We start from the raw sequence: 26,982 nt of genomic DNA, 5'->3' as shown, positions 1-26,982 counted from the left end.
TGGAAATGGCGCAGGACTCTTTAATTAGTTTTGTTACTGGGTTAACTCCATTTCAATGCACCTTAGGTTATCAAGCCCATTAATGGTTGGTCAGCTACACCCTCAGATATCCCTGCTGTTGATAAATAGATGAGATGGAGTAAGCAGGTCTGGGATAACACCCACCAGTGTATTGAAACTGTTCTATGCCGCCACAAACAACAAGCGGATCATTGTAGAGGTAACACTCCTGCCTTTTCTCTTGGAGGCCGGCTTTTGTTGTTGACCAGGGACTTCAGGTTTACTGAGGGAAGTAAGAAATCGTTGCCAAGATTTATTGGTCTGTTAAAGATTGTTAGAAAAATCAACCTACAAGTTAGACATACCTGCTCAGTACCATGTCTCATGGTCTTTCCGTGTCTCCCTTCCTAAGCCAGTTGTCTCAGGTCCACTGGACAAGGCTACACCCAATGTCATGCCACCTCCTCTAGTTGTTGTCGAGGGCACCCTGGTCTACTCTGTTCGCAGGCTGCTGAACTCCAGAAGAAGAGGTGGGGTCCTGTAGTGTCTGGTTAATTGGGAGAGTTGTGAGCCTGAAGAAGGAAGTCTAGGATCCAGTGTTGGTGGTGAAGTTTGACCATCGCCCTTCCTGCTCCATGTCCATCCTAGGTGGCATTTGAGAAGCCCTCCTGTCGATCATCGTTGAAGTCATCCATGTAAAAGGACCCCAGTCCAGGGCTGCAGCGGTTCCAGGAGCTTGCACTGTGACACCTCTAGCAGAGCTTGGCTGTTCCGGACTACTTGGGATGAGGGTACCGTCATGCTTTCTGGTTCTCTCACTGCTCCTGTCGAGTCTACACACTCCAACTCCGATGTCACTTGTTGTTTATAGGCCGTCTATAATTGGTGTAGATATATTTTTATAATGCATGGATGTTCAGTGTATTAAAAGTACAGGGTTATTCAAAAAGATTCATCTGATTTCAAAATGATTTATTTCACTTGTCAATCATTACAGAACAGTGCAATAAATTGTAAATGGTTTAATTGAGCATAAAGTTTATTATATCATTTTACAAGTGCTCAATATGAACCTCCTCTACGCGATAGTCAAATTCATCCCATACTCGATTGAGCATGTCGGGTGTCACTGTACTCACGGCTCTTTCAATGCGATTTCGGAGATCATCCAGTGTTGTTGGGAGTGGTGGTACATAAACAGAATCCTTAACGTACTCTGACAAAAAAGTCACACAGTGTGAGATCTGGTGATGCTGGTGGAACTGTTGGTACCAGCGACGAATGTTCTGAGCGGTTCACTACCATACTGACAGTCAGAAACTCTATGACCCCCTCTTTCAATTGGTATGTGATTGGCTCCTAGGTGCCTCACGGTTGTAAAAATATGGCGCTTTGAAATTAGATGAATCCTTTTGAATCATCCTGTATTAGCGATACCCATGATATACTCAGTACTGTTACATAATTTAGTGATATTGTGAAAAATGATGTGGTCTACCCTACATAACACTACTTTTCTCCATAGCATTTACTACTGTTCTTCTAAATACAAGGTGGACTGTAACTTATGGTCCTCAAGGAGCCGCTCACCTCATCCAAACAGATGATGACATTTCCATCCTCTTGGTCCACATGTTTCAGCGTGCTTTCACTGCTCAGCTGCAGGAACAGGGCACAGATGAGCATGCAACACAAGTAGGGAGATGAGAGGAGGGAGATCAAAGACAACATCTGCCCTTAAAGTGTCACTCACAGGCCTCAGAGACTCCTCATCCAGCTTGAAGCCAGACAGCAGCTTGACATTGATGACTGCCATGTTGGTCTCATCTCTCGGGCCGCTGTACCTGTCACGCAGCAGTTTTGCTTCAGTCACGTACTACTGCAGATCTGTTAACCTTTACATATCTGCATGCTATGAGTAATCTATTTGCATCCAAATGATTGAGTGAAATCAGTATTTCTTTGTCTGTTTTCAGTGCATCTTTCTGGGATTGTTATCTCCATCAACTTTTTGATGTAATTCCAGCAATCAATTTTCTGCCCTATTTACTACACAGTAGGGGATGAATCGTATAAGCTTTGAAGTGCACATGGTCTTTATTTAGATGTTAAATATTCATATGTAAAGTATATCATGTGGAGATTTTATAACCTGCATAGGAAACCCACCTGACATCCACATATATTTCCACAGAGATGATCTTTGTGTTGCTGTAACTTCCAACAGTGCTGGCTTTGATGTTGAAGGCTGGGTAATCAGCATAAGGGGGGTTGTTGTAGGTCATAGTGAACTAAAACGAAAAGGACTGAGTATTATTATTCATTTTTCTCAGGATCAATAAGCAGCTCTTGCCCTCTGCTCTGAGCTTATAGTTTCCAGACGGCTCCGGCAAGCGAGACTCATGTAAGCTCAGCCTGTTGTCTTGATTGACAGTGAACTCATACTTGAGGTTAGAAGGTGAAGTCACAGTGACCACAACCTTCAACCTCCAAACTGTAGGTGGCAGCACTGAATTTGGCCAGAGCCTGGAGGGCTACCACAGCATCCTTGCTGAAGTAGCTGTATTTAAATAATATTTTTCTCTTTGCTAAATATTTTTTAATTGTAGCAGATTAAGGGGCAAGTAGCTAGTTGCTAAAAGTCAGGCAAACTGATGCAGACAAAATTAATTTACCACACTTCTATGATGTTTGAAACTGATTAACTTTCTAACCTAAATACTAGTGGTGTCAAGAAGAACACATTAATAATGTATTAATGGTTAATTATTAATGCTGGAATTTTTTAAAATGCTGTTAATGCATTTTTGCAGTTTGACCCTTCAAACCAACCATATATCTACCTTGAAGCTCAGCTGCTCTACTGCTGTAGGCCTCTTGCTCAAATACAGCTTTTAAATGGAAAGTTTCACTTTACACACTAAAGTACGTAGAGTCTGAAGTATCATTTACAAGTAAAACAAACTGCTGATGCCAGAAATATCAGTAATATCAGTAACGTCAAAGTCAGCTTTACTGTTGTTTCTTCTCATCACAGACGAGTTGAGAGAGGAAAGAAACGTAGTTCCTCCAGGACATGGCGCAGCAGACAACAGTGCAGACAGACACACAATACATACAGACAAACTATACAAACACTATACAATGAATTCTTATGTACAATATACAATAACTATACAACTATACAACCTTTTTGAATTTATGCCCCTTAATTTATGCCCCTTTTTGGGTGAAGGAGACTCTTTCTCAAGAAAAAGGCAGCAGTATAAGCTAGTGCAGAAGTGAGTAAATAAGCAAGTGTCATTTTCAGTGACTCATGTAAGCTCAGCCTGTCGTCTTGATTGACAAATAATTGACGTAATAAAATTGATTTAGTGAAGTTTTAAAATAAACCCCGAAAGTCTTTTCATATGTGTGTGTTTGTGTGTATGTCTGTGTATACATATATTTATGTGTGGTTTTACATTGTCTTGCTGAAATAAGCAAGGCCTTCCCTGAAATAGACGTTATCTGGATGGCAGCATATGTCACTCCAAATTCTGTATATTTTTTTCAGCATTAATGATGTCTTCACAGACGTGCAAGACAACAAGCCGTAAATAATGAAATTTGCTATTTCACATTGAGAAGTGTTCCTGAATTGTTGCACTATTTGCCCGCGCAGTCTTTCACAGACTGGCGAACCCCTCCCCATCTTTACGTCTGAAAGACTCAGCCTCTCTGAAATGCTCTTCTTATACCCAATCATATTACTGATCTGTTGCTAATTAACCTAATTAGTTGTGAAATGTTCTACTAGCTGGTTTTTAAAGTTACACAACTTTACCAGTCTTTTAAAGTTTTTTGAAACGTGTTGCTGTGATCAGATTTAAAATAGGCATATACTTCAAAATACAATAAAAAATTTCAGTATCATAACATTTGATATGTTGTCTTCGTACTAGTTTCAATTAAATATAGAGTTTAAATGATTCGCACATCATTGCATTCTGTTTTTATTTACATTTTAAACAGCGTCCCAACTTTTTTGGATACGGTGTTGTAAATACATTCTGATGAAGCTTATTTTGCCCACTTATATTGTCATAACAAAATACATTGCTTTTTTACATGGGAAATGTTTCTTTAATCATGATAAACTACACTAATGCACACGCACACACACACGCACACACACACACACACACACACACACACACACACACACACATTATTTAAGCTGCTTATCCTTCGTGTGGAGGTGCTGGGGCCTATCCCAACGGTCTACACTAGTGCAATTAATCACAACTACATATTTTAATCATATGACAGCCCTGAATACATGAATATATATTCATCAAAATAAATATGAAAAGTGAAAGAGGCCGTGTCAAACACTGGCAAATTTAGTTTTGGCTTATATCAAAACAATGAAATCTCAATAAAAATATTTTATTTACATGACATCTATAGAAGATTTTGTGATAAATCTGTGCATAACTTCCGAAAATGTAACTGTTTTTAATTTATATGGAGACATAAAAGGTCCCCGTTACATTTTAGTACACAACTGTTTATTCTCCAATACCTGATAAACCAAATTGCAAACTATTCTACTGTTCTAATGGCAACATCTTTCTGATGTCTAGACATATAATCACGGTGTATATATATATATATGTGTATGTGTGTGTGTGTGTGTGTGTGTGTGTGTGTGTGTGTGTGAAAAGGCTAAAAGATCAGTAAAACATTAATACATTATATATACACTTGTGTTTGGAATCACTTGGATCCACCATATTAATATTTGTTATTTATATACAATAATTGCTTATACAATATGGACTTAAACATCTCCCGCTGTCAGTTACAGTCTGAGTTAATGTGAGTCTAAGTTGTTTGCGATAGTCAACATTAGAGGGCCATATGGAAGGAACTGACAGTCTCTTGGGATAATGACAGCCTTTGGTTTTGGTCTAGCCTTTAGCTTAGCAGCTTGCAAACCAAGCTATGTTCCATTCACACACTAAGAACCGATGCTACTGTGAGCGAGAATGAATTTTCCACTCCAGCAGAGTCTGATGTTCGGCGTGAACATGATGCAGGTCTGAAACAAATGACTTTGAGAAATCTGGATGTCAAACAGCTTGCTGCTACATGCTTACGTGTACACAACATATATTACTGATATGTTGTTCAGTTCTGTTTCTAACTGTTTCGCACAATAAAAATGTTTTAAATTTACTTCAGTGTCTAATGCATAATGTATAACGCATCTAAAATGGTTTTATACACACACACACACATACACACATACTGACTGGCTACTTATAAGTACAACTACCTTTTATCTATACTTTTTGTCCATTTTATCAGTACCCCTTGCACATATAGGTCAATGGTCAGGACCACCAGAGAGCAGATATTATTTGGGTGGTGGATCTTTCTCACCACTACTGTGACATTAACGTGGTGGTGTGTTAGTGTGTGTTGCGCTGGAACTGCTTAGGTTTATGCATGATTTTACAAATTTTCTTAATTTTTGTTGAATTATTTTATCATTTACTCTGTCTCTCATAAACACATACTTTACAAAAGAAATAGTTTGGCAAAAAATTTAATTCAACCCCACATGTAGTCAATCAGCCATTAGACCATTTTTGCTTGGTACTCGGGCAAGCAGTGCATAGTTTTGAATTAAACAGCTTTACTGGATATATATACAGACATATCTCTATAGACTGTGTTTTTTATGCAGTGTACAGCATTGCAGAATATCAATCAGACAAGGATTTCTGTGTGAACATATAAATCGTAGGCTTTGTCTGTATACATTGAGCAATTGAGTTGTCACTTTCTAAAGATTTCTAAAATTGCACAGTGTGTGCCTGGCTTTAGGCATGCTTCTAGGCACATTTCAGTAATCTAAGATTATAGAGATCATCTAGATGTGGGGTTGATAGAGGTCTGTCTAGCAAACTTTGTGTATGCACTTCCTGCTATTGATAGGGCCTGTGCTTGACCTAGACAAGATTTCACTACACTTAGAAATGTGGCCTCTGCAAACTCACAATGCATTGTGCAGTACACAGTGTTGGGCAATTATTCACTCAAGTGACAGCCCACCCTGTTCCACCCCTGCAATGTCTTTAGGCATGCTCTGTCAGCCCGCTGGCCTACAGCTGCATCCCATGAGAGAAAGCAGACTAATAAGAAGGCTACATAAGAGGTAGTGAGTAAAGTGTGCAGCAGAGAAAAGAGCAATCAAGTCAGCATGAGGCTTAACTGAAAGAACTGTTAGATGCACATACTGATGCCCTTGTGGTTTGTAATGAGGCCTATGAGACTGAACTGGTGCAGTGCAGTGTCTGTCTGCTTGAGGTGTCAATCAGTTGTGAAGAAGTTGTGTAAAATGGCAGTTGCTGGCATAACACGACTGTCTAGCAGTCCATGGGCAGCAGAAAATGTCTTAATCAGCAAGAAAGATGGTACATGATATACCTGCGTGGATTACTGCCAGCTTAACTCACAGACTTGCAGTAACAATGACCTTGATTAACTGTCAGTTCAAGATGGTTTCCAATGATTTTGTCTCTCACTGAGATCTCCTGGCAGCGATAGAGGGTTTATGCTATTCAAGGCCTACTATATGGTGTAGACTTCATGCTCTACATCAATGACTTTTCCTTCACCAGGCTGCTTTACTTCAGAGAGTCTGAGGGACAGGGAGCAAGCCTACTGATTTGTTATTCAGCACCAGACATCTGTACGTGTACATACTGTCATGGCAGCCCTGTACAGATACTGCAAGCAGCTTCTTTAGACATGCAGAAGTTACAGTATCCTGTACAAATTCTTGAGGGAGAATTTCCTTGCCAGGTGACATGGCAGTGGCTGATACCACAGAGCTTAAGAGAGAGTGTGATGCAATGTGTATGAGCCGGCAGTTGAGTTGGACACAGCAAAGACACTGAAGATGTGATAACATTTCTTCTGCATCAGCAGGATGTGGAGCAGCACATCCTCAGGCCACACTGCAATCTTTCAGTTCTGGGCATGGGTTAAATAAAACAAGGACACATTGTTGAAACCTATGAAAGCTGATTTGCTGGGCTGCCTTGCTGTGAATGAGATGTTATATTCTTGCAGCTAAGGACTAATTCATAGAGTGGGCTGAGGCATATGCAGTGTGAAAACAGAGCGCTTCTATGACAGCAGAAAAGCTAATGGAGAAATGTATGTGTGTAGTGCTGCAGGGTATTTTGTTGTTGACATTGACCACGATCCTCTGATTGCTAACACTGATCAAAATCTTATGTCACATGGTTATGACTAGGGATGAAAATTTTGGCTTTTTGACTGATGACTGACCACCATTAGTCGGTGAGTAATCATTAACTGACAAGCCTAACATCAAGGCTGCAACCCGTAAAAATAGCAATTATGAATCAGAAACATTCAGGCTGACTGACTAAGCTACATTCAAAGCCCTTGTAAAATGATTGATATATGCACACTTAAGTGCACACATAAACTAAATTCAGTATTAATGCACTGAGATATTAAAAATGGTTCTTTTTATGGATGGTACAACACAATACTAATAATTAGGGCCAAATATTAGCAAGCATATTAAGTAAACAGGTCCCAAACACTATTAACTCAGAAAACATGAATAGCTGGTGAGTTTCGATTAACAGAAGGAATGGAAATGTATAATTGTATGTCATTAGCATAGCTATAAAAATTGATATTATGTTTCCTAAAGACATCACCTAGAGGTAACATGTGCAAAGAGAAAAGCAAATGCCCTAAAATTGAACCTTGTGGGACTTCACAAGAAATATATTTTTTTTTATAAATGATTTCCCAGTGAAACCAAGAACTGTCTATTTATTAAATATGATTTATACCATTCAAAATCTGTACCTGAGAGGCCTACTTAGTATTCAACACAGTGGATTAGAATCTTGTGATCAACAATATCAAAAGCTGCACTAAGATCCAATAAGGCCAGAATAAAAAGATTTTGTGCAGCAGCACTGAGTCATTGCTGTCTTTTTCAATTGTTCACACTCTCACCGTCTGTGAAGTTTCTTAAAATTCATGCTAACGCTAAAATAGTGGCCTCATCGGCTAGCTAATGCTAGCCTATCCCTTTACCTCACACAAAGTTCTATAATATTAATTAATGCTAACATGCAACCATTAAAAATAAAAATCTTGACCATAATTGGCCACAGATTCATACTGTAGCTTGGTATCTTTACTTTGCAGCTACTATCTATTTCACTCTGTTCATGACGTATTTTGAATGAGGACTAATTCTGTTTGAATGAGCTTTTAGCCAAATCCTATCACAACTTCAGTGGTTGCTGACCAATGTTACATTACAGAATGAGTATCACCAGAGGACCCCCCCCCAAGGGCTGATATGACTGGTTTACAACTTATGTGTCTGATATGATAGCAGGGCATTCATCAGCAGCAGCGCCTCCCTCAGTTCGTGTCCGGCTACAGTAGTATAGTGTGAATTTGGAGACACAAAGGCATTGTTGAATAATGTACAATGAATGAGAAAAACTACTGATGATTTAGTATTAGTAATAGTAATGAATAACAGGGTGAGGGAGGGGGCTAACTGCATGGAATAGGCTACAGCCTGATGTAATGACACTGTGTCATTAGCACATGGAGTGGTCATAATGTTTTCACACACACACACACACACAAACACAGTTTGAAGTGCACCCACATGGAGGAATATAATTGTCTTTCCCACTTTTGACATTACACACAGTTTTTGCGACGTTAAATGGTTGTCAAAAAAGCATAGAACTTAAAGTAACATTTCCATGCTGGGAGTGGTAAAAACTGGAAAATCTATCTGCATCATATATTAATATCATATCGATATGCCATTTTCTGAGTCCTGATGAAGGCCTAAGTAGGCTACACTGCGTCAGCATCCATTCATACATATTGCCATGTTTTAATAAAGGCTTTTTATTCATCATTTTTCTTAAGACTGTGTGCCTGGGAATTTCTTTGCTCTGCGATTTATTTTGCATGTGCCTTGTGGATGCAGATTTTCTAGTGTTCACCACTCCCAGCATGGAATTGTTACTGACTTTGCTGCACCCACGCCCCAGGAGCACCTGTCTTTTTCCTTCATTTTTGTGACCCCTGAAGCGCTTCTTCATTTCTGTTTTTTCAAAGTATATGGCATAGATTATTGATAAGAATTTCAATTATATCATAATGCACTGCCATTACAAACTAAAATAAAGGGTGTCTGTGAAAGTGAAAACACACCACATATGTACAGCTGTGTCAATACAAAGACTCAACAGCAGGTGGCCTAACAGCTTCTTTTCATTTCACCAACATTACATAATCATTGTCTATCTCCACTACAAAGGGTCCACATATGTAATTCCTGTTAATAGTATTGTTTGATTGTTTTAATATTGACATATAAAGCATTAGACATAATTAGAATATGGTAACTTTGGTTTCCTAGTTTTATGTATAACATACACAGCTACTAGCATTTCTATAATTATATTAATAAAATTACAATTTCATTGGTAAATCGCTTATTTAACATTTTTTCCTTAAGTAGAATTAGCATGTCTGTTATTTTTAGCCAGTTTACCCTTTAAACCCACCTAGAAAATAGCTGGTAATATTTATATTAAAACTCAGAAGTTATGGTTGGAATATGGTGGTTTAACTAACATGTAACTAGAATATCCTCATTTTAGTTTTTGGATATTTATTTTTCAGTAACAGCCCAAACTGTTCATGCTTTTGGTCATGTGACTTCAGACTTTAGCTGCTAGCTCAGAAAAGCTATCTCTATCTAACTGATTCACTCATTAACATCTATATTTTGTCAGTATTATTAACAGTATCTGTGTTTGTCACACACTCTGAATTTTTTTTCTTTCCAGAATTACATATTAAAGCAAAGTGTTCATGGAGACTTTGACCTGTGTTCAGGACAGTCCCTCCACATTCACACAAATGTCTCAAACTAACTGAATGATTTATGCTCAAAACACACAGTAACAAAGACGATGTACGTTTACTGGACAGGATGCCCAATCTTATTTAAGTACACTAATTTTTTATATCTCAAATATTTAAATTATAAATTAGGTTGAGAGAGCAGGTAGCAGCTCTATGGCATCATTATACCAGCTTTCATAGATGATCCTCCTGCTCTGGAGAGCAGCAGGTTGTCCAGGTGTAATGCATTATCCAGATTTGACTCACCGGGTTTGTGTAAAACAGAGCAGATGAGAGGTGAAAGGCTTTATTCTTCTTGTTCAGTAATTACAGGTTATCCGGTTTGTTAGACCCAGACTGAGGATTAGCACAGACAATTCCTCGGGAGAGTGAACATAGTCCTGTGCTTTAAAAGAAAAACAATGTTTTCCCTTCCTTATGTGCTTTACTGCCTGGGACAGAACAGCAGGCCTCTGATAATGATTTCCAACTAATCTGAAAAACATCTGAAGCCAATATGGTGTAGTGTTGTTTATCATTATTATTATTTTTATTATTATTATTATTATTATCATTACTATTATTAGTCCCATGTGCTAGCCATAGCGGTCTCTTGCAACAGAGACCTATTTGATGCGGTTTGGTTGGACTATGTTTTAAAAATTTGTCTGAAGTCTTGTAGTCTGGGGAAAAAGGAATTTTCAGACTTAACAAAATACAAAATGGTACACTACATCACCACCATCAGGCCACTCTGAATAACTTCTTGAGTTAAATGTAAACTTAAACCTTTGATAACAAAAAGACGAAAGATGGGAAAAAAGGGATTTAAACAACCGTATATGTAATTTGATGCCTGACAGGATGAAGTCTGAAAACTTCAGCTCAGACGCTACAGAACAGGGGTGCCCAAACTTCTTGTCTTGGGGGCCAAAGTGCTGTACAAATAAAGAAGGTAGGGAGATTTCAAATCAATTTTTTAAAAATGCATTTTTATAATTTTACACTGTATATGATAACAAAATACATTTGAAATTTTAAAATGATTTTTTAAAGGAAAACAAAAATTGAATATGTTTTATGTAGTATATAAATACTGTCACTGTGCAAAAAAAACATGCATCTCCTTTTTTTTTGCATCTTTTACGTACAGTGACTGTTCTTTACATTGTATTGAAATTTTATGATGACCAATAGACACTTAATTACTTGCAAATTACTTGTACAAACCTCTCATTATACTGATTTACATAAAAAGTAAAGAATGTTTTTGCTTTTTCGTTGCCATTTGGAGATGTTTTTTTCTAGACAGGGACAATAAAATTGCTCTGTCATTGGGTGATGGACGGGCCCTGCTATAGAAAGATTATCATTAGTAAAATCCAAATTATAATTGTAGAAAAAAAAAAATGTTTATCTACTCTCTCTCTCTCTCTATATATATATATATAGAGAGAGAGAGAGAGAGAGAGAGAGAAAGAGAGAGAGAGTAGATAAACAGTAGATAGATAGATGCATCGCGATGCGGTCGTGAACGATTCTGAATCGATTAAGAAATGTCAAAAATCGATTTTCTAAATATTTAATTTATAATGTAATGTTGACAGAACGCAAAAGGCGGAACTTGCAAGTGCAGAAGTGCAGCACCCGGACAGTCTGTGGCGGCACATAATAAAAACACAACTGGATGAGCGAGAAATCCGACCGGCTCCCTCTGAATTAAAGCCAGGTTAGATCAGGAGTCACAACCCAAATGATAAGAAGAGCCATTTTGACCTTTCAACAAAAATCAAACCACCTTGGGAGCCACAACATTTAATGTCCAGTATGTGTCAGTATGTGATAATGTCCTAGTTAAACAATATACTATAGGTTAAACAATATAAACGAAAGCGCACTTACTTTGCTCTGCTTTAAGCTTTAGCTACAGCCGCTTTCCTCCCCTTTCCTTCAGGAAACTTTTATTCACAACTAGATCAGTTTCTTGTAAAATGTCTCTCAACGTTCGACTGTTTTCCAAGGCTGAAGTCGCTTCTTATTCTCCAGCTTCTTGTTCGAACTTTCCGGTTCCACCTTAAATTCTAACTGAGGCGCCGAATGTAAATGTGACACCATTTAAGGTAGAACGGGAAAATTCGAAAGAGAAGCGACTTCAGCTTCGCAACTTTTTAGAGAGAGATAGTCTCTCGTTGCAGATTTAACGTACAAGGAAACCAACTGCAGTGCTTATAAATGCGAATAACGCATCGCTGCTGGGTGACCTGCAGTCTGCACGGTAATTCTCAGTCGTTGCGAAACAGGGCTTTTGCACTATGTTGCACACGACCCGTCTTGAAGATACTTTACTGACACAGCGATTCCCCTGCCCCACTCTCTACAACGAGACCAAAACCGAAGTTATAAAATCACTAAAGAAAACGGGTAGAATAGCTGTAACATGTGCTGCGTGGACATCCATCACCACTGGATCTTATTTCACCGCAACTGCGCATTTTATCACAGATGAGTGGCAGCAGCGTCTCCTGTGCTCCAATCAAGAGCACTGAATGAGAGCCTTCCAGTTCACTTGCCACATCACTTCCATTTGATTTATTAATAAGAGATATTGGAAGTAAATTCATTATTGATCATTACAAATACTTTGGTTTAAAAGTACCAAGTCACTTTAAATAACAACACTGAGTTACTTAGTCACTTTAAAATGTATATTGTCTCTATATTCTGTGTATATTTTGTGTATATCTAATATATTTCAGTTGGTTTTTCTTGTATTTTTATTTTTACTTATTTACTTTCTGTAGTGATTAGCTGAGCCTCACCACAAGCATTTCAAAGCATAAATGTCCTGACAAGTTGTGCAAGTGACAAATAAACTTGAAACTTGAGCTCGAAACTTGAGCTCACACAGTGAGAAAATATAAACGCTATATAGAAAAAAAAGATGCATCAGATGCATCGATAATCGTTTTATAATCGCACCGCAGCCCTCTGAATCGTAATCGAATCGAATCGTGAGGGGCCTAGAGATTCCCACCCCTACTATACAATATATATACTTTACTTAGAATCTGATGTCATTGGTCAGTGCAGCGTTAACATGCAGTCTTACTTACAATGGATTCAAGCCTGCTTCCCCAAAACAGAACGTGAACCACTCACAAGCTCAGGTTCCAATCCTCCTGTGGTCACTTTCATCACAGTTTTAACCAGATGAGTTTCTGCAGCTCCATCACTGCAAATTCTTCCTAACAATAGAAAATGACAATAATTAAACATAAGCAAGACTGGCAAAGGGATAACATTGTCTCAGAGACAGAGAACAGTTAACAGAGATCAAGGTTAGGTAAATTTGTAAGCTGCATTACCAAATTGGCCAGACCATGTATTTTAAAGGGGATTTTTCAAGATGTTTCAAGATCTCTGCATAATTCTGTTATTGAGAAGTCAAGAAAGTCATCTAGAGTGGTCTGATATGAAACGGTTCACTGTAGAGAAACTGACTTAGATTTTCTTTACAGTTATGTTGATAGGAACCAGTGCTCATGGGGCCAGATTTACTTAAAGAGGTGCTAATTACCACCTATTAACCGACACTTTGTGCAGGTGGGGCTGGCTAATTTAGTGGACTAACTACTAATCAATTCCAGGCAAATTAACACAGGCACAACGTCATAATTAACATATGAGCAGCGCAGTATAACCACAGGTTTCCCTCCAGTGCTTTTTATATGGAAGCTTGTTCCCACCAAGCAGGAGACATTTTTATTCTCTGACTACGGTTCAAACTATAACTCTTTACACTAAAGCAAGACATTGACTTAGTAGGTCAAAATAATGACTAATAACTAAACAATTTATGACTCTTTGAGAAAATCCATGAGTATTTAAACATAATGCTGTTAGTTTGAGAAAATAAGATATTATTTTAACATAATAAAAATAAGACAAAAAGTAATTATTTTGACTACATTTAGAATTTGTGTGATATTGTAAAATCATTGTGTAATTTCACTGAAAGCTTCCTGCTTAATGGGGAACTGTATGATTCACACTTGTGGTCAGTGTGTCCTCTTATCTCTGTGCAGTGAATTAAACAACGTCTGTGTAATTTTTTTAACAGAAGCTACAATATGTACAAAGTAATGAGGAGCCAGTAATGCAGGGACTGCAGAGACCAAGCGTTCAATTATAGTTTGGGAAAGAAAAAGGTCAAATCATTATTTAGAAACCAAACCAAAACCTGCTCTTACTATCACCAAAGACACTTTGATGAGTGTAAAAAACACCCAGTTTCAGGAAGCACCAGTTAGAAACACTGTTTTACTAGATCAATTTGGAATTAATGAATAAATGTGTGCAATAAAATCTCTCTTTTCTCTCTCAGCAACAACAATGGCAGCAACATTAGCACCAAAAATAAGACAAGCTTTTCAAAGGCATTAAACAACACAGTCAATGTTTACTATCAGCCTTAGTATCAGAATTAGTGCTTCATTATTATAATCTCCTCCCAGTATTTTGTCCTCCGAGAGGGAACCTCCTAGGCAATATAGAAAGAAACAAAAGTGCTCAAGAGCAGCGAACGTCTCTTTCATCTACTCATATGTACTAAAAAGGGTTGGCAACAGCACAAAACATTAGTAAATCTGCCCCATGATGTCTACAACACAGATATAGCCAATTTTTATGATCCCAAACAATCAGTGAACCTACACTTTTTTTTGGGCAGTATTTCTGACTTATAACACATTTTAAAAGTACATTTTAGGCCAAAAACTTGTAAAACAGTGTCTCAGGCATCATGCCATGTATTCATAATTATTCAGTGTAATGAATGTAATGTACATATCTCTTCCTTATTCATTTTTATGTTTGTTTCTTTTGTTTACACAAAATCCCTCTGATATACACATGAAAATGATGGATCTACAAAGCTAGATGTTTCACGGGGTGCGACACTATTTAAGAGCTGCTGGAACCGACGAGTGATCCAAACACAGTTTGGAACAGTAGATGGTGCAAATCAATGTATTCACAGATTTCACTGAACTGATTTAAAGCATTTCCTTTTTTCCATTCCATTCCATTCCCATTCTATGTGTGCAGTCACAGATACAGTGACTCACTGCCTCTGTAACGGTTTTCTAGACACACAAAGCGCTTTACATATAATGGATGAAATGCACGCTTCAGGCACCACCACTGTCTAGCACCCACTAGGATGATGCAACTACAGCTCGTGCTCTAGTATGCTCACCCCGCACCGCTGTTCATTGAGGAGGTGAGGAGAGAGAATTAGCCATTTGGAGATGGGAGATTAGCCCTGAGAGGTCATTATCAATGAGGACAAGAGTGGAAAATTCCAACACCAGAGTCAACATGCTTTTATCTCAGTGGAAAGCTTCTCAAGCTCCAAAGTGACCGTTCATTAAAAGGGCCCATGTTCCATTTTCTTTTTCCCCCTGAACTCCACTTATGACATTTGTGTGTTTTATATACCAAAAACAGTCATAATTCACTTTTACATCATACACACATACATATGGCATCACTTTTCATCTTTTAAAATTAAACAGGCTGTTCTTGTTCGTTTGATGCTGTGACTTTAAGACTGCTGTAATTGGCTGTCCTGTATTGGGCCTCATTCATAAAGCTGTCCAAGCTGCAACACTGCTTAAAACCTCAATGTGAACGGGTGGGGCTAAACTGCTGTAGGATGAACTGCCAGGTATACATATATAAATGTTTTGCTATTTGTAACAGAAATTCCTAAAGGGATATTTTTTCAGCTTTACATCTAAACATGGAAACCTAAATAAGTGAGTTTTCAATTGTACGGGCTGTTTAAATTTATGATAAATGTCCATAAATCATTAATATACAGGATTATGCAACAGTCTTTGGCACCTAAGCAAATTGTTTAAAACCATTTATCAGAGCAATATGTTTGTGTATGTTTGTAAAAGCATCATATTTCATTCAATTAAACATAAATGCAAAAAAAGCAACAAGAATTTATTATGTAAAAAAGAGTAGTTGATACCTTGAGCTAGTCGTGAGCTAGTTTAGTTCCAGATTTCCCCTGGATGCTCCCAGCTATCACATAGATTTATTAAATTTATTCTAATATTAGTGTTTTTTTGATCAAATAGATACTGCCCACATAAACTGCTTTTTAATTCCAGTTTTCTCAGGTGCCTAAAATCTTTGCACAGCACTGTAGATTGTACATTATGCCTTTTCAACATATTCCATCATATTTTTACCTGTATAAGCTTAATAAGCTAAATATAGTATTTAAAGTGTTTGAAAATTAAGATTAAGAATTCCCTCTACTGTACTTGTGGGATTCACCACAGGGAACCTCATTACAGCAAACCAATAATGCACCACACACAGACTTCCTAATAAATGTTAACTGTCACTCATTATTAATTACAAAGAGTTTCCAGATGCCCTGCGGAAACAGTTACTCCACATCACATCTACTGAAAATCAGTTCATATTTTTGTAATACATACATTTAATGTGCAGATAGATGTCTGACATTGTGTTTATAATCATTCTGGCCAATTAAAATTATGACCAATCCATTTACTAACAGGAGCAGAAAACTGTATCTATCAAGCATGTATAGTTCTACTATAAATGCTTGAAAAGGCATCTGTTATGAGGTTTATATTAGGGCTGCACTGATCATTAATTTTCATGACAAATTTAGATTTCTTTACAGCTTTTAGCCTTTTTTAAAAAACCCAACTCTCACACTGTGTGGCTAAATGAACATGTAAATAACATGTAAGTACTTTCTATTAGCCCGAGTTGCAATATAAACAAGCATATTTGTTCTTTAATGGGCCAAAAAGGCATTTTAATTTCTTAGAGGAAAAATCAGTTGCCTGTTTAAATAAGATGTATCAAATAAAGAGCTACATTGAAAGTAAGAGGCGACTGGCTATTCAGCACAATGAGTCATGCATAATGATGCTACAACATTTTGGTACAAATGAAGAAGCAGCACATGCACGACTACCGATTTCGCGTTCGGAGCAAAAATCTGCTGATTCCAATCTTGGCTGAATTGTGCATCTATTCAATATAAGACAAAAGGTTTGTGCATCTGTATTCAGTTAATCACCACACAATACTATACATGTGTCCTAGATTTGATGTCTCGGGCATATATACTATTGTGCAAAAGCTATAGGCATCTGATAAAATGCTGTTTAAAGTGTTTGTTTGTGCAGGAAAACACTAATTTCACTAACAATAAGAATCAACAACTGATATAATACAAAAAGTATTGATTTCATGTTTGTCAGTGAGTTAGTTTAACTATTTCTAAACCTCCTTTCTTAACAGCCCACTATTACTTGTAGTTACCATGCAATACCTGGTGCAATTAATCAAAACTTCATTAAATTAAATACATGGAATTTTAAAGGGTCCATATCCTACATTTTTCTTGTATTTCACAGTTTTCCTTGATGTCCATTTAAGATGTGTGTGTGGTTTAATGTAAGGACAGTCATAATTCATTTGTTTAATTTGTTCACTGTTTCAATGTTTGTGAATTATGAAATTCATTAAACAGGCAACTGATTTTTCACAGTTTCACAGATTTGTTCACTGTTTCAATGTTTGTGAATTATGAAATTCATTAAACAGGCAACTGATTTTTCACAGTTTTCCTTGATGTCCATTTAAGATGTGTGTGTGGTTTAATGTAAGGACAGTCATAATTCATTTGTACATGACCATTTTCCAAACTCTCTTTATCCCTTACAAATAAACGGACTGTTTTTGTTACTGCGCCATGAGGACGGACACATGCAAATACAACCTTTAAAGAAAAGTCACATGTAAAGTGTCTACAAAACACATGTTCACAAATAAACACGTGAATAATTTGTGATCATGAGACATGAAACAGCACATATGATCACTTTCTTCATATGTAAGAGAAAATTAACACATGAGGTGTGAAAAATACGTCAATGTTTTTATTCACATTTGAAATTCATGTTTTTTTTTTCTGTAAGGGAACAGAGCTGAGTGGCTGCACTGTATTGGGCCTCTTTTAAAAAGTGAGTCTGGGTTGAATTCTTATAACTTCAGTGTGAATGGGTGGAGATGAAATGCTTTAGGCTGAATAAGCAAATGTATGACATCACAAAAACAATTAATTTAAATTGGGCTGTTTTCGCTGCTTAATTTCCATACAGGAACCATATGGACTGGAGTGAAACTTAAACAATGTGTACATACCACATCAAACTTAATTAGTTAAAAAAAGTGAGGCTAATTCAATTTTCCATTATATGGGCCATGGGTGGGGGGGTGAGGAGAACTATTGAACCGAACCTGTGGTCTTTAACCCCTTAATTGGCCAGGGCCCACTGATGGGGCCAAAGTTTTATTATACACTTCTATAACCTACACTGTAAAAATTGGCTCGTCAGATCAACCTAAAAAATTACTTCATGTAGTAACAAGCAATTGAACTAATTTAACTAAAAAAATGACTTTGATCGAAAGAATCGTTCATTCAGTATTTATTTAGGTTGAATAAAACTAGTTAATTTACTTGGTACCACATGAAATATTTTGTTAGGTTGAATTGATGAGCCATTTTTTTTACAGGGTAAGAATAGTTTAACCAGTTTGCACTGAAGCCCCTATAGTTACTGAATAATAAGCCTTAGCATGTAATAAGCCTTTTTGGATTTTAAGGGGTTAAACAAGCTCACAAGATATTAAATGCCTTTTAAAACAAGGAATTTCTGTTTTTATACTGCATTTGTGTTTGTTTGCATTTATTCTAATGTTCCACGATGACTTTTACAAGTAAAAATGCACTTACTGCTGAGATCATTGGTTGTAAATGATTTATTTGGGTACCTATGGCTCAGTAGTCTATGTACAGAATTACAGGAGTTCTTTATGTCAGGAACTTCAGTTCTGGAGGGCCAGATTCCCACAGAGCTTGGTGATTTTTCTTCTCAAGCGCACTTGATTCAGCTCATCAGCTAATTACCAGGCTTAGTTGTGCTACAGCAGGGAAATCACCAAACTGTGCTGGACTCCAGCCCTCAGTTCCTCACTCCTGCTCTATGTAGTAAACGAGATGCTCGGCAATGCATACTGCAAGACAGTCATGACAAGTTGACATGTAGTGTGCAATGTGACTACACTGCAGACATGTGAACACACACACACACACACACAAAGCTCTTTCAACTTGTCTGTAAACGGCTCCTTCCAGTGGACAAGCTCAGATTGCATCACTACAGAATTATTCAAACTTTAGTATCAAGTGCAAGAGCACAGAAACAAGCCTGCAAAGTTGTACCAAACTGCATTCAATCACCACTACATCCTGAGCAGGCATTATGTTTGTGATATTGATTGTACCTTTGTCAGAACCTGTTTAATATATATTTTCCCATCTCCAGTTGAATATAAAACAGCCACTTTCACATGTTCCTAGCTGTCAATTCTCTGACTGAATACCCATGCACACCAGTAAAATCCACGTACTGATAAGTGGGGAAGAGCTGCTGACTGAAAGGAGATGCCACTTTGTTTAATAACAAATATAATTTATCGCACTGACCCTTTGAACCCAAACAACGCAGCAGCCTCCAGTAGAGCTTTATGTGCCGTTTCAGCTCACGCTTCTCACATTTTTATTCTCTCACTTTAATACACTCTACCAGACTATCGATTATATATAACTGATAAGAGATCACTTGCCACCTTAGCAACAGACGGTTCTCACAGCCCACACGTGCATTTGTAATGTTACCCTGAGTTGCATATAAAACATTAATGGCAGCGGGATTCTTTGGGAGCTGGTGATGAAATTATGGTGTAACCTTTATCAATGTACCAGCAAACCAGCTATGTGCTGCTGGATATCACACCGCAGCTACAACAGGCTACTCTTATTAATGCTACAGTAATGTCAGAAAAAGGCAGAGAACTCTACATTCAGCAATTAGATACAATTTGTGTGATTTGTTGACAACAGATGTTCATACTATTGCATTTTGTAAATACGTTCCCTTTTAAAAGCATGCCTGAATAAAGGCTACAGTAAGTAATATTAGTATATTAATAATATCTGGCTGTGGAGATAAATATCTATTGTGCTTTGTTTGTAGGATGCATGCTGTATTTATAGGCCAATGGAAATTTCTTTACCAACTCAAGTTCTAAATATGTACATTACTACGGTAAATATGGTTTAACAGGTGTTCTGTGACTGATTCCAGATCCATTTACTGGTTTCTAAAAGAGATCTAAAGGTGGGTGTCCTACAGAAAACTAGTGGTCTCTAATAGTAACTATTAAGCCAACTCAGATTAGACAGCAAGACTATCTGGCTGTAATCCTAAAGGTTGTAATAGTTGTTTTTTTTTCAGCAAGGATATTAGATCATAATATAATATCATAATATTAGAACAACGTTTGGACATTCACTTTGTACAGTAAATAATAAGTACAGAATAATTGGAAAGTGTAATAAGTATATAAGTATAACAAACTTTATATCTCTATTTTTGTTGTTTTTCGGTTATTGAGATAATCTGAAAATACCTCTTGCCCTTTACACAGTGTGTTAAAACTTCATGATAAATGGACCAACAGTCTAGTTCCATTGACTTACATTACATATAAAGTATGTTTTTTTCTTTCTCCTGTAAAGTTAGCATTTTGGAGATACATGGTTTTGTTCCGACAGCAGCGATATAATAATGTAATAAACAAGAATAAGTAATACATTGATTTGGAAATGGGACAACAAAGTTCAGAGTGGATTACTTATTTATCCATTATAAGACAGGCAGATGAATGAATGAATGAATGAATGAATGAATGAATGGATGTGAAAACTGGGGAGTCCCCCAGCAACAACAGTGGAAAACACATTGGACACAGTTGTTCACTTTTACTACTGCAGCAACGGGGAATTCAGGTTTCACTCAGATTTCACTGTGAAATCATCAGCAAACTATGAAGTGCTGCCACCGCCTCACTGACTACAGACAGCACATTCACTCAACATAGGACACAAACATCCTGACATTATTCTTTGTTTTGTGGGACTCTCTAAGATTAATAACTGTCTAACAGTTTAATATGAGTATCCTAATTTGTAAAAAAATATCAGTTACAATCAGAACAACCTCAACTATCTACATAACACACACTGTAACCTACCCGTCAGTCTGGGCTGTCTGTCAGAGGGGGAACGAAAACAAGCTAACGCCAAAAAAAAAAAAAAAAAAACAACGTCTTAAACGTCATGTGGAGTAAAATCTACAGACTAAAGAATAATTTTGCCCAGAGTGACACTCATTAGCCCCACAGCGTGGGCTGTAACCGGCTCTGGACATGTGTGGCAACAAAGTTTGAACATGGGCAAGACTCCAGTAGATCTGATGCAACAGGGCTGCAACAAGGGGTACAGCTCCAAAATGTAAAAATAGTGTCCTTCCTCGTCGTTAGCGATGAACTAGTCCTTTAAAAGTCTCGTGGCTTTTGCGGAGCGTGTCACTTTCCTGAACACGGTCGTTAAAATTCAGTGGAGAGTGGCTCCTTTAAAATAAATTCGTGATATAAGCAAAACAAGCAGAAAAAAAAGGAAAACCAGAAACGCTCACGAAACGTTTCTCGTGTAGCCGTCAGACATTAAGCTGTAAATGTGGTCAAAAGACTTTGTGGGTCGCGCTGTAATGTTTATGGCCGCGATAAGAGCAGCAGCCCGGTGGAAGTTTATAACGGCTCATTAAAGAGTACGTTACACAGGGAGGACGCCGCGGAGTGATACGAGTGTGTGTGACGAGGCTGCTGTTTGAAGAGGCGTTTTGCTCCCCGGTCCCCAAAAAACTTTTCTAAACGTTTTTATTGCGGATCCGATCACATTGCGACATCAAATGGTTGTGACCGAAGCCGGAGGAAGAGATGCTCCACTAATCTGAAACTATTCATTTCGCTGTCGGAGTTTTCTGCGTCGACAACGCACTTCAGTCAGTCCTTCAAAATGGAGTAAGTGTCAACTTTCATTCAGCAGGCTGCTCTTCCAGAAACGCACTGTTGTGGTGGGATTGCTTTGTTTTGCTCTTAGGCTTAGAAGACGAACGAGAACTTTTATTTTGTAAATGTTTTTACTCTGGTTAAATCTTTTCAGCATTAGCAGTGAGTTGAGTTTACGTTGTTAAGTCCTTTAATGTTAGTGGACTAAGTTAATTCCTACCTTCAGTTATTTAAGTAACTGCCTACACAACACAGTTTTCTTCAAGTTTCTCATTTCATTGTTTTTACTCGAGTGTTGTCGTGTTTGTGTGCTTATTTATTCAGCTGGCAACTAGCAGCTCAGTAACCATGTGACTGGCTTCAGATTCATATTTGGCACAGATGTTGAACAGATGAAGGGGATGAGTGAATGAATGATGAGTAACCTGCTGGACTCGCTCATACTGCAAAATAACAATGAGTGAAGTTTAGATTTTAGATTTAATCCACAGTAATAAAACTGTGACAGTTATTTAGACTGTTTAAAAAGTGTTTATGTAGAATTCATCTTAAAAAACTGGACTTTGCTGCTGCTGGTTACTTTTCTCCAGAATTATTTGGATTCAGGTGAGCACTGATGAGACTGAACACTGCAAAGGTGTAGGTGCAGGTATTCAGTCATGGGGCATTTTCAGAATTTGACTGAGATTTATAGTAGTAATTTGGAGGGACCAATACAATAACTTTATAATTTGGGTGCAAATTGAGTTTGATTTAAAAAATTTTAAATGTTTAAATTTTTGTTTTTGTCTCTTAGGTTTCACCTTTTCTCATCATTGTGCTGTGTGACGCATTTCTCATATTCTGACGCATTGTTCGCAATTCAGCATTTCAACCAAAACAGTGAACATCCAGGCGGCATAGATCCTTCTCAGGAAAATTCTCCTCATTTGCACAGTCGACCTCAGAATTTTCTCTTTCCTACTGGCTAACGACGGCCAATCCTAGAAAAGAGGGGAGGAGTTAACACGGACATAGGACATAATTGGTAAGCAGCGAGATGTTTTTTTTATTTTACCCGATTGTCGGTGGAAGCCGCACTGCAGTATACGTGTTAATGGCGTACAGTAAGTAAAGCCATTGGCTTTTTTTTTGGTGTATGTTTTTATCTTTGGGAATGAATGCTTTTCTACAAAAACGATAGATTTACTGTTCAGCGTAATCCAATGTATGCAGTAAATAAATTAGTGTGCATGAATGCCATAGAAATGGTTTTACCTTACTTTATACTTGACATGTTTTTCCTTTTTCTAACAGATTGGATGACAGAAAATTTTGACATCTACCCACACACGACCTCAACTGAATCGTCTCCTGGTTCATCTATCCCGCCTTCACCCTTGGAGCACGATGTCCAGGTGCCCTCCGACTTGGAGGTAATGACCTCTCTCCTAAAAGAGGAACTTGCTCAACTTGAGGATTATTACCTATTCGAATCGACACCAATGAAAGTGGAGAAATGGCAAAAATGTGACAAAGGCTTACAAGCTATGGCTGCTCAGTCGTACTACCAGTTCCCCTGTACTTCGTACAACGTAAACCAATCCGAAACGAACCCCAGGCTTGTTACCCTAGCAACAGGGGAGCTCGACCTGAGAGGCTTCTGTGGGGGCTCGATTGGCAGACCAAAAACGTCTAGACCTGCCCCTTACAGCTATGTTCGGACCCACTCCAGTAGCCAAAGGATCGCATCAAATGGATGCAAAGACGTAGAAGTCTTTGAGAAAGAAACATGGACTTTCAAAGGGACTCATTCAGGTTACGCAGAGATGGCTTTTGACCAGTGCTCTGTTGACAAATTTTTTGGGAAGAACCATGCCAGTGCAAAGAAGGTCAGAGAATGTGCTATATTGCTAAAGGAAGAAGAAAAAAACTGTTTTACGGAAGATGTTTTTTACAGAGCAGAGATGATGAAAAGTTTTGATAATGGTGCACCTGTGGACACTCACCACAAGAGAGAAAGCCAGGTTCATGGAATGAAGATGGGTGGTCATGGTCATGATGGTGTCGCAATGCCAGTAATGCACTGTGGTGAGAATGGAAGCAGTCCAGCATTTAAACATTCAGAAGTAGCTGAATGTTACTTCAATCAGATCACTGCCAATTTAGAGCCATACCATGGCTTTATGAATGAGGTAGATCAATCAGTCAGAACTGGGGCTGTTGATTCCCAGAATAGTGGTTACTCACACCATGAATGCCTTGTAGATCAAAGCTTTGAATGTCTGTCAGGAGACAGTGTCAGATCTTTGGAGTTTCCAGCACAGAAACCAATGCACAGGCCAAGAGAAAACTCATGTGTGTTCAAGCCAGACGTCAAAGTAGGTTCAATGGAAAGAAATCACGGAGAACGCAAACAGAAGAAAAGAGACCAGAACAAGACGGCAGCTTACAGGTATTGTGTGTTGTTTTTTGACGGCGTATTTACAGAAAGGATTACAGATTAGTCAAACTATGAAAACAGTAAATATTTAATGTATAGAATGGGATCTTGTACTCCAGGGAGCATAAGTCGGCAAGTCTCTGTAGAGAAGTGATTATGAATTAATTCTTGGCTTTTTAACAGCCAAGAATATGAAGTGTTTGTAAAAGCTTGCATTGTTTAATTCCATGTACCGTGCTGATATCAACAGCTTAGAATCCAATGGCTTTGGAGGCAAATTTTGTTGAGATGTTGTCCTCAAACTGACAAAAAAATCATCACAATCATGCTGATTTGCACCATCTTTGTCACCATAATAACAACAGGTATCGTCAGCGTAAGAGGGCGGAGCAGGACTGCTTGGAGGAGGAGCTTCATGATTTGGAGGGGCGAAACAGGGAGCTACGAGACAAAGCAGAATCCGTAGAGAGAGAGATACAGTACGTCAAAGACCTCCTAATTGAAGTCTATAAGGCTCGAAGTCAGCGCTTGAAAGAGGATTCCAGTGCCTAAATCTGTTTTCACCACCAGCATTAAAAGATCAGCTCTTTCTGCAAGGACTTTCTAATAGGATCTGGCAGCATGCTTTTGATGTTCCAAGTAGTCGGCGAAGCTCATGAATTTCGTTCCTTTTTTTTTTCTGCTTAATCACTGGAAGAGCAGGCCATACGATGTAACGAAGGACTTTAAATGTCTTGGAGCACTGTGATAATAGCCTTGAGCTGTAACAACTCTATTCTAACAATAGCATTAAAGAGATTATGCATTCTATGAACCATTATGATTCCGTTGAGTTTTCAACTTTATATTACATTGCTCTGTGCGAGTGAAATTGTTTGTACCAAAACAAGAGGAACAACCAGCTACTCTACATATGCTAGCTCTGAAATGTATTTATTGTGATCATGCTAAAGGGTGGGGCGTGGTACAGCTTAGTAATACTTTTGACAAGATAACAGCAAGTTATTGTTAATTTTGTATGCTGTAACTATAAAGAGCACTGTAATGTTGAGTGGCCGATCACGTCATTTGCTTATTTCATTACCTTTTTTGTATGTTCACATTTTATTTTATGTCACATTCATATTCTTGTACATACTTTTTGATTGTAGCTTATGTACTAACGTAGGATGCAGGAGACCTTTTTCAATAACAAAAGCTTTTTTCAATAACATTGAAAATACTGTACATTATCAACCAATGTACTGTGGTTTATAGCACATGAGTAAGATTATAGACTTCTTGGTGACTTCACTGGCTCAGGTACTGAATGCATGTCCGAAATACTGAAAAGCATGTTGGGTTACGAATTAACTGCATGACCCAGTATATGACTGCTTTGTGCATTATGATAGCAAGTAGACTTTATTTCTGCCTTCAATCCTCTTATTGTTATTTACTTGATAACATCATGCACCAAAAAATATTTGCTTAATTTCTGAGGCATGGAACTGCATCAGTTAGTCAGTATGAGGGATTTGTTTGCTTTCTTGTGCAGGTTTGCGGCAAACAATCACTGTCATTTGCTAAAGAAAAAAAAACCCTGTAGGCCTAATGTCATTTATATCTTTAAATATTCAGGTGCACATTAGGCCTACTTTATAAATAAGCCATGCCTAACAAAACTGATTGCAACATGAGCTCATGCACAGTTATTTCTGCAGGAAAGTCTGTGTGTGGTAACATGTATGTGTATTGGAATCAAATGGCACAATAAACGCAAACCAAATTAAGCTGTTGCATTTTTATATGCTGATATTAAAAAATGTACATATTATGAATGTTGATAATTGCTCAGAATGACTGGTGAGCGACCCTGATTGGTGTTTTTATGATTTTGTTTTTGATATCTACACGTTATCATAAGTCTAGAGGCGCACTAAGAAGACTCGCTCCAAAGCCATAAAACAAAATTGACTAAATATAAAAGTCATAAATCCCCGTTTTATGGTAATCAGACATTTTTATTTAATTTACTAGGTAAGGAAACTGTAGTAGGTGAATTCATATTGCCTTTGTCTTTGTTCGCACAGAGACGACTCATAAAAGATTCAAATGAAACCAGGTGAGCAACAGAGCAGTTGTTATACAATGAAAATACAATATTATTTACAATGATGTTTGTTGTGTATGAGCAGCCTGGCCTATCATTAGCCTGTTAACTGTATTTTGAAAAATCTTAACCTTTTTTCACTGCCTAGAGCAATAACTTAGGTGTTTCCAGAGACTACTGGAAATTGAGCCGTAAATGTTATTTAATGGTATTTATTATAAAGTTATTATAAAGTTGTATACAAAAGTTTGGGCACCCCAGTCAAATGATATGCTTTGTTGATGTTCTAAGTGAAAATAAGTCACACATCCTCTACAGAGAACACACTTTTGCACAGTTAAATGCACAATTACTGTTTATTTGGTGAATTTCATAAATTAGGGGGAAAAACAAAATATGTGGCCTGTCAAATGTTAAAAGCACATTTTAAATT

At 37.7% G+C, this 26,982-nt stretch overlaps 2 protein-coding genes across 3 annotated transcripts; one reads left to right on the top strand and one right to left on the bottom strand.

Moving 5' to 3' along the window:
- Positions 1-95: 95 nt before the first annotated feature.
- Positions 96-21,408, bottom strand: LOC118799978. Of its 2 annotated transcripts, XM_036560128.1 has the most exons (6): positions 21,220-21,408; positions 13,107-13,238; positions 2,170-2,291; positions 1,754-1,844; positions 1,591-1,659; positions 96-876 (listed from the first exon to the last, which is right to left on the bottom strand). In XM_036560128.1, exons 3-6 carry the CDS (start codon positions 2,283-2,285, stop codon positions 688-690), a joined length of 465 nt encoding a protein of 154 aa, XP_036416021.1. In that variant the 5' UTR covers positions 2,286-2,291; positions 13,107-13,238; positions 21,220-21,408; the 3' UTR covers positions 96-687. The 2 variants fall into 2 exon arrangements, with proteins under 2 accessions (XP_036416021.1, XP_036416029.1); XM_036560136.1 differs by lacking the exons at positions 13,107-13,238; positions 21,220-21,408 and having other exon boundaries at positions 2,170-2,509.
- Positions 21,409-21,725: 317 nt separating this feature from the next.
- atf5b (activating transcription factor 5b) lies at positions 21,726-26,229 on the top strand. The gene is made up of 4 exons (XM_036560117.1): positions 21,726-22,047; positions 22,832-23,062; positions 23,332-24,469; positions 24,823-26,229. Exons 3-4 carry the CDS (start codon positions 23,337-23,339, stop codon positions 25,007-25,009), a joined length of 1,320 nt encoding a protein of 439 aa, XP_036416010.1. The 5' UTR covers positions 21,726-22,047; positions 22,832-23,062; positions 23,332-23,336; the 3' UTR covers positions 25,010-26,229.
- The last annotated feature ends 753 nt before the right edge of the window (positions 26,230-26,982 follow it).

Source organism: Colossoma macropomum, unplaced genomic scaffold (assembly GCF_904425465.1).
Source record: "Colossoma macropomum unplaced genomic scaffold, Colossoma_macropomum, whole genome shotgun sequence".
Lineage (NCBI taxonomy): Eukaryota > Metazoa > Chordata > Actinopteri > Characiformes > Serrasalmidae > Colossoma > Colossoma macropomum.
The sequence above is the reverse complement of the archived record's forward strand: the minus strand, read 5'-3'. Positions and strand labels throughout refer to the sequence as shown.